Genomic DNA, 17,152 nt, shown 5'->3' on the forward strand with positions numbered 1-17,152 from the left:
AGATGGGGAATCAGTGAAGCAAAGGGGTGGGGCCATGATTTTGAACTAAATGAACATAGGAAAGAAATTAACTCAAAGACCTACCTGTGGGTTTTCCAGAACCAAGTTCAGTCCTGCTCAGGGAGACCCCTTTAAGTTACACTACTGCACCTCAGGCAATGCACTAAAGCAACCTAATGGCTGAATTTCCGACAATTGGTGGTCTTTAGATCCAGGTACATTAATTTTACTAACAATACTCCAAAAATATTGCTTATTCCTTATGCACCTGACACTGAACATGGTTTATGAACACAAGAAAAGATTTGTGATTGGAAGTGCCTGACCCATTTCTGAATCAGGCAACTGCATTCCATTCAGTTAAAGATATATTTTCGTCTGTATAGTGTGATTAGAAGTGCAATGCATTTGAATATTCAGGCCTTTATGTTTTCCCTATTTTCCCTAAGCTCCAGTTGATTGATGCCTGTTGCACTAAGATGTATAAAACAGTATTTTTCAACTTTGGTGATTGAGGTAAACATGCTTCTGATTATTTTGAGGTGGTGCTCTGTATTTTGTAATTTGTTTCTATCTCTTTTTGTGCTCCTATAATCCATAGAGGTTCTCAAGACACATGTCCTGACACATGTGTGTGCACATATGTCCTGTCTGTGAATAACAGACAAAATTGTAATATGTATCTATGTTCTTTCTGAGAAGTAGACTTATTTAATTCATAAAGAACAGAAGGAAATATGTTTAGCTGACAGAGCATCTATTTGCCATAATGAGTTTACTCATTGGTGTGGAACTAAGAACTGGCAAGAATACCACACAGCAAGTGGCCTGTAATGATAGGTCCGGTCAAACGTTTGGTACAATTCCAAACTCTTTCTTCATTCCATTTCTCCTCAAGCACTATATTTTAAATTGTAATTACCTGTAGCACCTTCTGACTTGCTCTACATATATCTACTGCTTTTAAAAATCAGTTTGTTTCTTAGCTAGTTGTGCAATGGCATGGGCAGATCATTGCAGCACACTCAATATAAACCTTTCCCTGATCTCTTTGTATCTGTCAGATGAATCAGCAGGAGTGGAGAGCACACTGTGCATCTGAAATGTATCTATTAACACATTGAAGTAAATCACAAATGTTTATCAGCATTAATGTTGATCACAACTGTGATGACTGTCTTCACAGTACCATCTTGAAAGTGATGCCAACTGTGAAGTCTGGCTGCATGAATGGTCAAAAGAAGAAGATGTCTTTGCTATGGATGCCCTCTATTAGTGAAAAGAAGTAATTCTGGACTAACATTACTTTAAGTGATACTGTTTCATGCAGTATTTATCAACAATTGTCCTAAATAAAAGGCAACTACAGTGGAGCCCACCTCTGACAGTCTGCTAGCTGGTGGTGGGGAGGGGGTGAGTTCAAACATTAGCGGTACAAATTTAAAATTAGTTTTTCAATTTAAATGTGTGCTCTGTGGACATGGCAAGAGTTTAGAGTACAAGGCTTCTATCCAGAACTGTAACTTGGACATGAAGTCTCATAATATAGAGGCTGTGGAGGGGGCAAGATATTGGGAGGGGTTAAGGAAATGGGACTTTAGCTTCAAAGCATTGGAAAAAGAGAACTGAAACTCAAAACAAGCCCACTGTTCCCATTAACTTCTCTAACAGACCTCCCGATCACAACTATTGTATAATGTTTGTTTGCCAATACAAACTGCTTTAAAAAATACTTTTTCCTTTCATCTTATCCTTATTTCAGAGTATTCTGCTTTCTGATATCAAGTCAATCTCCCTCTGTCTTATAAACTTGAACTCCTCAACGAAAACAAACAAAAAGAAAATGCTCTTACAGAGTCCTTTCATTGTAGAAAATTGCATCAGGCCACTTCTCAGAGGACCAATCCAATAAAACCTGGAGACTGAGTCAAAGACGGATATAACAGAATGAGGATAAAAATTTGGTCAAATTATTGAGGTTCATGTAGGACCTTAAACGAGTAGATGAAGAGGCAGAAAGTATGAGAGGGAATGCAAAGATTGGGAACTTTAGTTGTCAACTGCATCATAACCAAAGGTGGAAAAATGGAGATGGTAATCCATATCAGATTCAGGTGGATTGTCTATTTGGAACTTAATAAACTGGAGGAGATACAGAGAGAATGAGGGACAAAAGGCTAAACAAATTGAAATACTTTTAAATTCTGAGGCATGTTGAATATGGTACTGAAATTGCACGTAGCTTTGGCGAGACTGGGTGAAATTGAGCTGGCTGACTGTTGGTAATTTGGTCGGGGTAATTATTAGTTGTCAGCCATTCAGGTTTCAACAGACTGTAATACATACTTAGTCAAAGGTGAAGCCTCAGTAGGATTGGAACTCCTTCTCCAGAGGGTCTAACCTCACCCTCTGCTCTTGGACCTACCACAGGTGTGCTGAAGAGAAGGTGTAACTTCAGCTTTAAGTCAGGGAAGTCAGCTGTAAAAGTAGTGATCACATTCATTTGAGTGCAAAAGGTCATCTGTCAAAGATCAGCACAAGAAAGGGCTTGTGGATTTTGCTTAATTTAAATCCCTTTGATTATCATTATTTAAGCGTTAATAATCAAATGATTTTATTTTAATTTTTTATGTTTTTCTATGTTACAGTAACACAAATAGTTTCAATGACTTTATTAGGCCATGACGTTTCAAAGGCTGTCACCGCATTCTGTGAATGGTAGTTCAGTAATACAAGGCTTGAGGTTATCTTGTCACTCAAAACCTGTTCCACCTTGGGGATTCCTGATGGCTGTGGAAGGTCAGCTCATGTAGTCCTTCAAATAAGAAACCCTTAAGACCATTAAGGTAGGTGGGCACAGTGGTACTGACTATCACCACTTGGTATAGTTGGAATAATTGAAATTGTGTTTATGATAAAATGCTTTTAGTGTTCCATATGTTACTGGATACTGGATACACTGCCCTATAATGTAGGGAGGTCAAGTGAGATAATGCATTGTGTTACCAGCACAGATTACAGAAGAAAGACCTCTTTTTTCCTAGGAGAAAATATAGGACCGAACATAATTTTTTTTGGAAAATTCCAAAGCCTTTCCAAGCTTATTTATTGAATTGTACATATCAATTAGCACTGTTCCATCTAAGATCATCTAATGATACACTCTTTGCAACAGAAAGGGTGAAAATCAAAGCATTGATAAACATAGACATATGGCTCCACCACTGTTTTTTTCCAATGTTCATGTAAACCATGCCATGATGCTAACTGCTGTAATCTTTCAATCACGAACAATAGCTCCTGGACACATACCCATGGCCTTATTAAGTTGGTTGATAATTCAGTAGAAGAGAATAGATTCTTTCACAAAGTTCAAAATTGTAGCTCTGAACTTTTGTAGAACCCTCGATAATACATGATATTCTTACTGTCAGTGAATAAACTTACAGTTTCTATGATGTGTTTGATGAATTGTTGATCATAACTGGACGTGATCAGATGTTCATGAAGGTTTTTTTTATTTTTATCACATATTGATATAATCATAAAGAAGGCCCACCAACAGCTATACTTCTTTGGAGTTTGAGGTGATTTGGTATGTCACCAAAGACTCTGGCAAATGTCTACATTCTGCCATGTTGCATCACCATCTGGTATGGAGGTGCCAATTCATAGGATCAAAAAAGGCTACAGAGGGTTGTAGGCTCAGCCATCTCCATCATGGGCACAAGCCTCCCCACCATCAAGGACATCTTCAAGAGGTTGTGCCTCAAGAAGGTAGCATCCATATTGAAGGACCCTCACCATCCAGGACATGGTCTCTTCTCATTACTTCCATCAGGGAATGGGTATAGGAGCCTGAAGATGCACTTTCACATTTTAGGAACAGCTTCTTCTCCTCTGCCATCAGATTTCTGAACAGTCCACGAATCCATGAACACGTTTTTCACTATTTTGTTCTCTTTTTCCTCTATCGACTTACTTATCAATATTCTAGTGTAACTTATAGTAATTTTTATGCATTGCACTGTGCTGCTGCAAATCAATAAATTTCATGACAAATGACAGTGATAATAAACACGATTCTGATTTTGATAAACTGGATCCAATCAAGTTGCTGTTGCTATCACTAGCATGATAGCTTCCACTAAAGTGGGGATACATCTTCTGATAAAATTGCCCTCTACAGAGATACAAAGAGGTGACAAAGGGTAGGGAAAAAAAGCAAATTTTTGACAATGTCTTGAGAAAGATTGGTTGTTTTATCTCACATAGATTTTCAGCTTACGAACAAAACATTCAGCCAAACAGTCTTTGCAGTTCTGATGAAAGGTCACTAACTTTAAAGTTATCTTGAGTTCTCTCTCCATTGAAGCTGCTCAACATACTGAACTACTCCTTGATTCTGTGTGTTTATTTTGGTATTTGTAGGTATTTGTGCTCCAAGTGAACACCCCCTCACTTACTACTTCTAACCTTATTTCCTCTTAAATAACTTCCTTTTAAAAGCATTTGTTCCATTCATCTCTACTCAATGAGGTGATAAGTTCCACATTTTCTCCAGTCTCAGGATAAGGAAGTCTTTCCTGAATTCCCTTGTGAATTTATTGCATTGTGAACTCTTTCTCTATATTGCCCCAACATTGAAACATCTTCCCATTCTTCTCAAACTCCTTCAGAATATTCATTCTTAAGAACTGAACTTATTTTCTTTTTCTTCTTTCAACACCCCTGCTTGATTATTATGTCCCTTTACCCAAGTTATCAAAGCCACAAATGTCTGGATAATCTGGATAAGAGTAGATATATGACTTAGCATATTCAACAGTGAATTCAACTCTTGCCAAATGAAATATTTTACTGATTATCTGAAATTCTGCAAGGGAATCGAGATTGAATATAATCCAAAGCCACATACTGTGCTCACTGAGAATGATTTAACCCTTTCCAGATTCCATTCCGTCCAATGTTAAAACAGTGGCTAGGTAACTAGTTCTGAAGAATATTATGAAGTTATGAAGAATATTTTAGATTGTGATTCATCTCTTGATCCCCCAGTGTAATATGCTTTTCCATCCCCTTTCTGACATATTGTACATACTCAACCATGTATTCTGTCATCAAATACACTGCCAGAGGAAAACTCCTTTACACCAACAGGTAGAACCACTTCAGTTTCCAGACCTTCTTTGGCATTCAATTAGGTCATTTGTCATTTCTGTTCCATTTCTGTTCCTAAATAACTTCCTTGATACTCTGACCTACTCATTTCTACTGGTCTCATTCCTGAATGGCCCCACTGTCTCAAAGTGTTTTGGTGTGAGAATTCTGAATATTTAGTATCTGGTCTGAAACATTCATTGCCTCCATTTTCTGTCTGAATGGCCTGGCTATTAAAATGTGGTTCTACATGACTGACCCACCACAAAACAAAATCTCTCTCCATCCATCTTGTTCATGACTTTAACATTTTAGTAGTTTCATTTGGATTAAGTTCAAATTTCTGTACTTAAGGGAATTGAAATTAATATAATATGTCTTCAAATCTATTAAATTATTTCTGATGGTCGTTTATTCTTAAGGTGGCCATCACAGTGAGGATTGAAACACCACTATAAAAATGTAACATTGCATTTTTGTGTCATTGTTAATAACCATATTTTTAAATCAAATTTAAGACACACGAAATTCAACTAGATTTTAAAAAACTTGTTTGGAACTTCAATTTGTCCAAATGGAAAAAAATGCAAAGGGACCAGTTTTCAATCTATCATGAAATCCAATCCTTGTCTGATTCCAGGTTCTGATGAAATGGGAAAAAAAACTCTTATCAAATCAATTTAGGGATCATATACAAGAAAAAAATTGAGAAAGCAAGCAAACGTAGCTAAAAACACTCTGAGGCTACCAATGGTTTTCTTTCCTCCCTCTCTGCTGTTTTATTTTAGAAGTGTCTCAACTGTGAATTCATGGTGAACAGTTACGTACCCCGGACGAGTCGACAGGCAGCTGAATACAGCTTAACTGCCCACTCGCATCCTCCCGCTTCGGGACCTCCTGAAGTGAAACAAACATGGTGTCGATATTGAGGTGACTGAAATACATTCAACTTAAATATTTCAGACACTTTGGAAACAAAGAGCACAGTTAATTGAAGAAGAAAAAGTTTAAAAAGTTATCATTGTTTAAGAATATTTGCACTGAGGTTAGGAACAGTTCACATTAAATCACAATACAGACAAAGCATTGCTTACTAATATCAGGGTAGCCAGTATCCACTATATAGGTTATACCTTGAAAAACCCAGATAGGTTTTAAATCTTACTATTGCTACCTATCTAAACTAGTATACTTTGATATGTATATTGGCTCCTTTCAAGAACAAAATTATTATGATCTATTTTATAAGCTGTTTTTTCCAATGCTCATATGAAATCAAAGCCAATATAAAATGTATGCCAAAATAAAATCTGCCCTTCTGAATTGTTTTGACTCAGAAACATACTACCAACAATGATGTGTTATTTGCATAAATAGCAGCCTGGTTAGCTATTTCTCAAATTTACAGTGTCTCGTAAAAGTATTCAGCCCCCAACCCTTTGTTCACATAAATGAGTATTACAACCAGGGATTTTAATCAATTTAATGGAGAATTTTTGTGAATCACATGCTCCTTTTTTCACAATAGAGCCCAAAAAACAGGGAAAATTATAAAGCACGAATCTCCCTATATTTAGCTGCCTTCATCTTCCTATTAATCTTGACCAGATTTCCAGTCCCTGTTGCTGAAAAGCATCCCCATTGCATGAAGCTGCATCTAACATACTTTACAGTAGGGATGGTGTTACCTAGCTGATGCCCAGTATTAGATTTAAGCCACACATATTGCTTAGTATTGAGGCCAAAAAGTTCCACTCTAGTCTCATCAGTCCACAAGACCTTCTACCACATCTTTATTGTCTCTTCCAAGTGATGCTTTGAAAAGTCTTTATGGACAAGGATAGGTATTTTCTTAACCAGTGTTGTTTCCTTGCCACTCCTATGTGAAGGCCTTCGAGACTGTGGAGCCATGAACTTCATCTCCAGTTACAGCCACTGACTTTTGCATCTCACTGAGACTGACTGTTGGCATCACAGTAGTCTCTCTCACAAGTACCTTTCTCCTTCAGCAACTAAGTTTAGAGGGGAGGCCTGACCTAGGCATGTGGCTGTGGTTTCATTTTTTTTTCGCTTTTTAACAATGGACTGCACTGAGCTTCAAGGTGTGTTCAGTGCCTTTGAGACGATTTTGTACCCTTTCCCTGATTTGTGCTTATATCTTATATGTTATCATGACTTGTCTTGAATGCTCTTTTGTCTTCATTTTGGTTTGGTCTGTTGAAAATCTACAATACTGCTGGACCTTACACAAAGAAGATATTTATTCTTATGAGTTCATTGAAAAGAGGTGATCATCATATTTTCTACATCAACAAGCTGGGTGAGTTGGTAAGGTAATATAAAGTACTGCATCTAAGGAAAGTTAGTGTATTAATTACAAAGGGGATGAATACTTTTTTTCAGCTGCACAATTATGATTTTTAATTTTTTGTAAATTATTGACAAGTTTTGGAATTTTTCTTCTGGTTTAGCAATGCATATTGTATTGTAATTAACTCAAAATCATACTTCAATATATTTTAAATTTTAAAATTGAGACAATAAAATGTGAAAATAATTGTGGGGACTGAAATCTTTACTGAGACACTGTACTTCTTAAACTTGCATCCTAATTCACCGTCATGAAGTCCACGGTCCTAGGCTAACACTGATCTGGTCCTAATTAACATCATTTTCATTTAAGGATGAAACAGGAAGACGTAAGAGTCACATAGGGAACATTGCTGGAACCAATGACTAAGTATGTAGCTCTCTTCCTAACTGTAGATATCTGGTGACTGAAATATAAAGTGGTCTAAAGAACAACTATCCTCAAATGAAGTCAAGTGTGGGGAGTTTCAAGTAAATTTCAGATTTTCAGGAAAAAATAAATAAGTTAGTTTCTGAAATTTTCAGAAAACATCTAATTGTGTTGTAAAGAGCATTTCTGATTTTAAAAGCTACTGGTTAATTTCAAAGCTATTTATGAGGGTTGTTCTGTTTCTGTTAAAAATGTATTTCTCTATATTGTAATACTTTAAAGTGCTAGAGAATATATCACATGACCCTATGAGAATTTATTCTATGAATATAACTTGAGGAAATTGATAATGCATATAAAATAGAAGAAATTTGTGTATATAATGAATCCTAATAACTCATGACTTGGCATAAAATGCATCCATATATTTCTAAAGGCTATGCAGTTAATAAACTGTTACCACTTCTTAGGGAAGTGTATTGGCTGTCCAGAGATAAATTACAATGACCAACAAAAAAAGGGAAAAAAAGAACAAACACAGTGAAGTGCAGTCAGCAATAACAACAACTTGCACTTGTACAGCACCTTGAAGGTAATAAGAATCAACACTAGAAAATGCAGGGGACAAATGATAAGTGAAAAATGTGGGTTTGAGGACAGAGTGACAATATGGAAAATATATTTTGAGAAGAGATAAAGACTATATAAGACTATATAAGCAGGAAGTACTGCATAAATGATATGAAAAAACAAATGTCCTATTTCCAGATGCGATCAGACAAGATGGGTAGTTTCTGAGAAGATGACACTTATGCCCAGGGGTAGCAACGTTGACAGTGAATGATTATCTTTCTAAGAGAATCAAAAGTATTTTAATCTGTATATTAGTCAAGTCATTCTTAGCTTACTTTGTGAACATGCAAACAGCCAGCAACTTCATGTAATCACATAACATTTCTTGCTAAAGCAGCCAAGCTACCAGTAAGCTCTAGCCACTGGGTTCCATAAAAGGTCTCCGCATCCATCATGCAAAAGATAACCCAAACATCAGTTACCAGCCAAAATGTTTCATAAAATTATCTCATATCCAAAATTATTGCTGATTCACCATTGTCAGCAAAGGCATGCACTGTTTACTGTAAATCACTGGTAAATCGGAATAAACACAGATGAGAGCCAATTTGCTCATGTGAAGAACTCTTAATGGAGAATTTTGACCAATTGAATAGCTACCTAAGTTAGTGCTCAATAACTCTGATGGTTCAAATGTAAAGATATCATCACTGGTCAGTGAAAGAATATTAAAAATCTTGCTACTTTACTGGTCACAGTCCTAACTAAACAGTGATCAGTGTTGGATTGTTTTCAATAAGACAAATTTAATCAGTTAAATCCTGTTTTACTATCAACAACCTTCTGACATTTGACAAATTCATGTTGGTCAGCAGTTCCCAACTAAGGACTCCTTCCATTTAATGTGGGGTCTGTCATTATTAACAGTATCAAGTACAGTGGCAGGAAAATGTGTTAGAGAAGAAATACAACAACGAAAATTGCAATTATCATATCTAGTTAAAGGCTTCAGATGTATACCAAATTGGGTTTTGCCAACAGGAGGCATGATTGCACTTTGAAAACCTGATATTGGAAATGCTGACAAGATCAGATAACATCAAGTGAACCTAAAGCTTTGGTTTTAGAAACCACTGATTCATGGATACATGCTATGAGCATGAGTCATTGTTGGCTACCATCAAATTAACACAGATAAAATGAGGCTAGTTCTGGGTGATCTAAACAATATACATGTGCTGAAATGCAGCAACAGACATTGGGGACTAACTTCGAGACTATTTATCATCTGGGCATGTTGATTTGAATCATAGGGCTCTATTTAATTTATACCATTCCTTAAATGAATTAGTTCCTGGATCCATGATCATCCTTGTATTTGTTATATTCACTGCTATGACCCTGCACAGTCATTGCCTATTTGATCACATCAATTTTAACATTCACTTGCTTGCATTCTAATAGGAGATGTATAGAAATCCCATCAGATTGAAGAGATAAGAGATGAAGAGTTGGTTAGTTCTATAGGCTAGGAAATCATAAGCATGCTTAATTACGCTTCCAAAATTTAATACCTTTCTTATTATTATTGGGTACCTAGGATGTGAATCATCCTTTTGCATTTTGGTGCTTTGCTCAGCTCCTACTGATTTCCCAGTTGGAAAGATGAAGTACTCTACATCATATAAAAGAGAAGATTTTCAACTTTTTCCCTTTCCTTAGGAAGGAATCCACAGAAGTGGTCTAGAGAACTGATATCTATTGCTCCTGTTCGAAAACTAGCTGAGACTGGTGGAATAAGCCAAAAGCAGGCAAACAAAGTTGGGCTTTCCCTCAAGCAAAGAAACTGAGGGTCAACAACATTAATAATACAGGATCTTCGGTCCCTTCTTGACTCAGCATCGTGCTTAGTAGATAAAAGTTTTGTCTGCGGATAGGGAGTATTTAACATGTATCTTCGGGCAATGTATCCACTCCTCTCATCTATAAGTCTCAAAATAGATAACAGATACCCTCAGACAATGTGCCATTAGTGGCTTAGGAAAAGGTTGGGATTCTGTGATTACATTATGGAAAGTAATTATCTTTTTCAATTGACAGTAGTGGCAACTATAAAATTAGCCTGGTACCCATACAATACTTTAACAATGACCATTTACACAGCCTGAGACAAAAAGGGATGACACTTTGTTTGTTGGAATGCTGCATTGGAACTGATATACTGAAAGATTAGGTCTATCTGCCTGACTTCAGAAGAATAATGAGTAAAGATGTCTTGCATGATTGTGGTATATATTAAGCCACTTAGAACTTAAAAGTACACAACAAACAAGGAGGTGAATAAACATACTGTAACTGAATTACTGAAAGAGCTATCCAAAAAGCCCTGTGCTCTCTCCATAGTCACATGTATTTTCTCAGTTAAGTTAATATCTACTTGCATGTCACCACTGAACTTGTTTTGATCATTCTCCAGTTAGTGAAAACATGAAATGTGAGGAAAACTCTTCTTGATTTCACTGAGGTTATTTTGACAATTATTTTAAATCTATGTCCTTTAGAAGAGATTCCGTTTCTAGCTGCTAAGCCTTTTACAATTGTATACAGTTTGGAACAAAGCAATTAAGTATCTCTATAGCCCTGCCCACAAAACGGTGCCAATGTCAGCTTCTCAGGATGGTCCCAATAATGATACTGAAACTTCTCTTTGCTGGTAGCACTCCAGTTATCACAATTTTACGAAAGGTCTCAATATGGCTTTAACGTACAATTCCTAGAATTGGGCAGCTGATGTCTAAACAAGGATTCTGAAAAGGTTGAATTTAACCTATTTGCTCTATTGTTGTGCTCTATTTATTTTTAATTAAGCGTGCTCTTAAAAAAATCTTTAACAACTTGTCCAGTCAATTTCAGAAATTTATGCCTTTGAAATCCCAATGATCTCTGTTTTTGCACCCCATTGTAAAACTGTGCCATTAAGTTTGTATTTTTCTTCCTAATTTTCCACTTAAGATACATCTCCTCTTCCTAGTATTATCACTGACCATTGTAGGGTTAAGAGAATTTATAATAATTTCATGCACACAAAATGCTGGGGGAGCTCAGCAGGCCGGGCAGCATCTATGGAAAAGAATTCAGTTGACTTTCCAAGCTGAGACCCTTCAGCAGGACTGGAGAAATAAATGAGGAATAGAGTTAAAAGATGGGAGTGAAACATGAGGTGATAGGTGAAACTGGTTGGGGGAGGGGTGAAGTAAAGACCTGGGAAGTTGACTGGTGAAAGAGACACAGGGCTGGAAAAGGGTGAATCTAATAGGAAAGAACAGAAGGCCCTGGAAGAAAGAAAAGGGGAGGGGAGATGGACAGGCAAAGAGATAAGATGACAGGGGTAAAAGGTGATGGGGAATGGTAAGGGGGGGAGGCATAACTGGAATTGTGAGATATCGATGCTCATGCCATCAGGTTGGAGGCTAGCCAGACAGGATATAAGGTGGTGTTCCTGCAACCTGAGTGTGGATTCATCACAATGGTAGAGGAGGCCAAGAATAGATATATGGGAATGGGAAGTAGAATTAAAATATATGGAAATCCTGTTTTTCCTGGCAGAAGGAGCATGGGTTCTCAGTGAAGCACTCTCCCAATCAATGTTGAGTCTCATCGTTATACGAGAGGCTACACTGGGAGCACTGGACTCAGTAGATTACCCCAACAGATTCACAGCTGCTCACATGTCACCTAATGATAGGGTTCAACACACCTTCAATATTCACTTTCAGATAATCAGTGGAGTAAAAGTTATTACCTAGTCAATAATTCATCTATCTGTGCACATCATACGTTAATTCAGTTTAAGATAGTACACAGGGCCTATATGTCCAAAGATTAATTGGCATATATTTTTCCTAATATAAACCCTATTTGTGACAGATGTAATGCAGAAGTGGCTACTGTAACTCATGTTTTGGTCATTGTAAGCCTAAATAATTTTTGAAGGGATGTATTTGGAATATTATCTGAAGTTTTAGATGTGGATGTTCAACCCAATTGACTTACAGCAATTTTTGGGATTATTCCAGAGGAAGCAAGCAAAGTGTCTGCTTCCGCCCAACATGTGATAGCCTTTTCAACTTTACTGGCTAGGAGAGCTATCTTGTTATACTGGAAAGACTCCAACCCACCTTCTGTTTTTTATTGGCTTTGCTCCATTATGTCATGTCTAAGCTTGGAGAAAATTAGAAGCCAAACATTTGATTTATCTTTTAATTTTGAACGTCTGGTGACCCTTTATTCAATATTTTCACATGATTTAATTTAATTTTTATTTATTTATTTTTCTTTACTCTCTTTAGGGAAAATCCTTATCTGTGAAGGTTGGGAGATGACTGGAAGGATTTTTTTTTCTCTTTCTCTTTTTTCTAATTTTATCCTCAAATGGACTGCCCAATCTTTCTTTTCTTTTCCTTTTTTTTGTTTTAGTGGGGTTTTTTCCCTTTATTAAATTAAATTTCCAATCTTTTTTTTACAATTGTTATGAGGAGTTGTAGTTTTTTTGATTATATTTTATATATAACAGCGTAACATTTTACCTATCTGATTTTGACAATATATACTTTCTTTTTTACTGCTGTTTATATGTCTTTTGTATTATCTGTTTGCTAAACTTCTCCTCTGATTTGTATATTCTTTATTGGAAAATCAATAAAAAGATTGAAAAATGAAAATGAGATTCATTTGCCTCACCTGGAATAGTTTGGGGCCCTGTATAGTAGTGAGAGAGGTGTAGCACTTCTTCTGCTTGCAAGGATAAGTGCCAGGAGGGAGATCAGTAGGGAGAGATGAATGGAGAAATGAGTCACATAGGGAACGATTCCTGCAGAAAGCAGAAAGTGTGGGGGGGTGGGTGGGATCCCATTGGAGGTGGCAGAAGTTTTGAAGTATTATGTGCTGGATGTGGAGGTTGGTGGGGTGGTAGGTGAAGACAAGAGGAACCCTATCCTTGGTAGGGTGGCATGAGCATGGGGTGAGAGCAGATGTGTGTGAAATGGAAGAGATGCAGTTGAGGGCAGTGTTGATGGTGGAGGAAGAGAAGCCCCTTTCTTTGGAGAAAGAGGACATCTCCTTCATTCTGGAATGAAAAGCCTCATCCTAAGAGTAGATGCGGCAGAGACCGAGGAATTGAGAGGTGATGGCATTTTTTCAAGTAACAGGGTGGGAAGAGATATCGTCCAGGTAGCTGTGAGAGTCCATGGGTTTATAATAGACATCAGTAGATAAGCTGTCTCCAGGGATAGAGACAGAGAGATCGAGAAAAGGGAGGGAGATGTCAGAAATGGACCAGGTAAATTTGAGGCAGGGTGGAAGTTGAGTCAAAGGTGAAGTCGATGAGCTCTGTGTGGGTGCAGGAAACAGCACCAATGCAGTTGTTGATGTAGCATAGGAAAAATGGGGAATGGCCACCAGTGTAGGCTTGCCAACAAACAGGCAGACATAGCTGGGACCCACGTCACTGCCCATGGCTACACCTTCTGTTTGAAAGAAGTGGGAGGTGCAAAAGGACAAATTATTCAGAATGAGGACAAGTTCCACTATGGAGGGAAACTGGTTGGGTCTGGTATCTAGAAAGAAACAGAGAGCTTTGAGGTCTTCCTGGCGGGGGATGGTAGTGTATAGGGACCGGACATCCGTACTAAAAATAAGATGATGGGGGCCAGGGAACTTGAAATCATTGAAAAGATCTGGAGCATGCAAGGTGTTGTGGAAGTAGGTAGGAAGGGACTGAACTGGGGCAGGGGGGGGGGGATAAAACATAGTTGAGGTATGCGGATATGAGTTCAGTTGGGCACAAACAAGCTGAAACAATGGGTCTACCTGGACATGCAGGTTTGTGGATCCTGGGCAGGAGGTAGAAGTGCGGGGTGCGGGAACTATGAGGTTGGTGGTGTTGGATGGGAGATCCCCAGAGCTAATAGGGTTGGTGATGGTGTGGGAGACAATGGCCTGGTGCTCCTTAGTGAGGTCTTGTTCAAAGGGTGAGGAGGTGTCTGAGAGTTATTGCTGGGCCTCAGCAAGGTAGAAGTCAGTAAGCCAGATTACTTCAGCACCTCCCTTATCTGCAGGTTTGATGGTGAGGTTAGGGTTAGTGCGGAAGGAGTGAGGTTGGAATAGGAGAGAGGAGTGTTAAAAGTCTAGCTGGTTAATATCTGTCAGCAGTTGGCAATGAAAAGGTCCAGAGCAGGCAGAAGACCAGAGCGGGGTGTCCAGGAAAAGGAGGAGGGTTGGAGATGGGAGAAGGGATCATCGGTGCGGGGTAAAGAGTCCTTGCCAAAGAAATAGGCTCAGAGACGGAAGCAGTGGAAGAAGAGCTCAGCACCATGGGGGGTGTTGAACTCACTGAGGTGTGGGCACAGGGGGACAAAGGTGAGGCCATTACTAAGGACAGAACATTCTGTCTCAGGGGAATGTTGTAGGGAGGGACTGGTTAACAAAGGTGAGGCCCTTACTGAGGACAGAATGTTCTGTCTCGGGTGGGGGCGGTGAAAACCCAGCATGGATGAGAGCTGGGATCAGAGGAGAGAAAGGGGTTGGTGGTGTCTGAGGGGAAGGGATGTTTGGGCTGTTCAGGAATGGAGGAGTGAGAAGAAGATGGAGTCTCTGAGAGTACAAGAGCTGGAGAGACGGGATTGTGGAGTGGTAGTGGGGAAAGGGAAGACAGGGGTTCCAGCAGCAGAGCGTGAAGACCCGGCCTGGAGGTCAAGGTTGGAGTCAGAGTTGAAGGCTGCACGGTCAGCACTTTGGAACCTGCATTGATGGCGGTCAAGTCCGGATTCGGAATCTGCAGAGCCATTGAGGTTGGCAGCAGGGATCGCAGTCTGGAGATGTCCGTGTTGGAGACAGCAGGCTCTGTGGTCTGTAGACGGGTGATATTTCAATCCTTGCAGGTCGTAGGAAGATCAAAGAACTGGCTATTGAAAGCATGGATCCAGTGGAGGATAAAGTAGTGGACAAGTACATTACAGGTGGTAGGTCACCCTTCTTGGCACTTTTCCTTCCAAATGGAACAAGCGCTACACCTCCTCCCTCACTACTATTCAGGCCCCAAACAGTCCTTCCAGGTGAGGTGACTCTTCACCTGTGAGTCTGTTGGGGTCATTACTGAATCTGGTTCTCCTGGTACGGCCTCCTGTATATTGGTGAGACCCGACGTAGATTGGAAGACTCCATTTGCCAGAAAAAGCAGGATCTCCACATATTTTAGTTCCACTTCCCATTCTGATATGTCTATCCATGGCCTCTACTGTCGTAATGAGGCCACACTCCGATTGGAGGAACAACACCAGTCTGTTCAACCTGATTGTATGAACATCGAGTTCTCAAACTTCTGGTAATGCCTCCCAACTCCTTCACCATTCCCCTTCCCCTTTTCCCTCTTTCACCTTATCTCTTTGCTTGCCAATCTCTGATGCTCATTCCCCTTTTTCTTTCTTCCAGGGCCTTCTGTACTCCCCTATTAGATTTCACATTCCACAGCCCTGTGTCTGTTTCACCAATCAACTTCCCAGCTCTTTACTTCACCCCATCCCCTCCCGGTTTCACCTATCACTTTGTGTTTCTCCCTCCTCTCCCCCCACCTTTTAACTATACACCTCATCTTTTTTCCTACAGTCCTGCTGAAGGGCTCGGCCCAAAATGTTGACTGTACTCTTTCCCATCGATGCTGCCTGGTCTGCTGAGATTCTCCAGCATTTTGTGTGTTGCTTGGATTTCAGCATCTGTAGATTTTCTGTAGTTTGTAGTTTGTAGATCTGTAGTTTGTTACTGCAATTGCTGGAGATTTGATACAATCCTCAAACTACTATAAATATTCAGCACACATATAGTGAAAGAAAAAGAGTTAATGTTTTAAGTAAGTGAAACATTAACTCTGCTCCTCCCTCTCTCTGTATGCTTCCTAACCTGCTGATTATATTCAGACTCTTCTGTTTTAATTTTAAGAACCTGACCTACTGAATACCCACCACAGATTGATTTTAAAACTATTCTCATCCAATGCTAACATTTCTATCCTTACTCTTAAGTTAAAGTAAAACACTTAAAATAAATAGACCAGTCAAAACAAGAAGGCTCCCAATTAATGCAAAGTTTTTGGATATTGATGTGATCGAATGCAGCAGACTGCAATCATGACCAAAGAGGCTGTCAGGTTGGTCTCCATTAAAATCCTACCAAGTCAGCAAAATTTAGGTTTGCCTTGTCATTGGCAAAACAGATTGTAAAGTGATTAGAAACACCAACAGTGATCATCTCATGTTAAAAGTACTGTAAACACCCAAATTGTTACATACTTGAAAGAATAACGTGATTCGTAACTTTTATGCTGGGAATTATTGGGAAGTGAGGTTAGACTTTCAATTATAGTCAAAATCAGAATCAAAGGTATCTACTGTAATCTAATGCTCAGCCTTGTTGGACCATTCTTATAGACCAACGCAAGAATGTAGTTACATATTGATCGTAAAGGGTTGACTTGAGCATGTTCTCTGCTCCAATAGCTAAATTTCTGCAGCTTCCCAGATTTTAGACAAAAATCTGAGATTTAATGTTTGCCTATATTGTCCTGTGGCTAAACATGCCAGTGTTTCTATGGGTTGCAGATAGTAACGTACAAGTCCTGCTTGAAAT

At 38.8% G+C, this 17,152-nt stretch overlaps 1 protein-coding gene across 2 annotated transcripts in view; it reads right to left on the reverse strand.

Moving 5' to 3' along the window:
* Positions 1-17,152, reverse strand: part of LOC132380187 (voltage-dependent T-type calcium channel subunit alpha-1G-like) — a 319,151-nt gene that overhangs the window by 161,924 nt on the left and 140,075 nt on the right. The window contains exon 13 of one of the 2 annotated variants that reach the window (XM_059948871.1): positions 5,989-6,057. The exons of the other annotated variant lie outside the window; for it this stretch is intronic. Coding sequence (XP_059804854.1) covers positions 5,989-6,057 — 69 coding nt within the window. The remainder of the gene's footprint in view (positions 1-5,988; positions 6,058-17,152) is intronic. 2 annotated transcript variants of the gene reach the window in all.

Source organism: Hypanus sabinus, chromosome 23 (genome assembly GCF_030144855.1).
Source record: "Hypanus sabinus isolate sHypSab1 chromosome 23, sHypSab1.hap1, whole genome shotgun sequence".
Classification (NCBI taxonomy): Eukaryota; Metazoa; Chordata; class Chondrichthyes; order Myliobatiformes; family Dasyatidae; genus Hypanus; species Hypanus sabinus.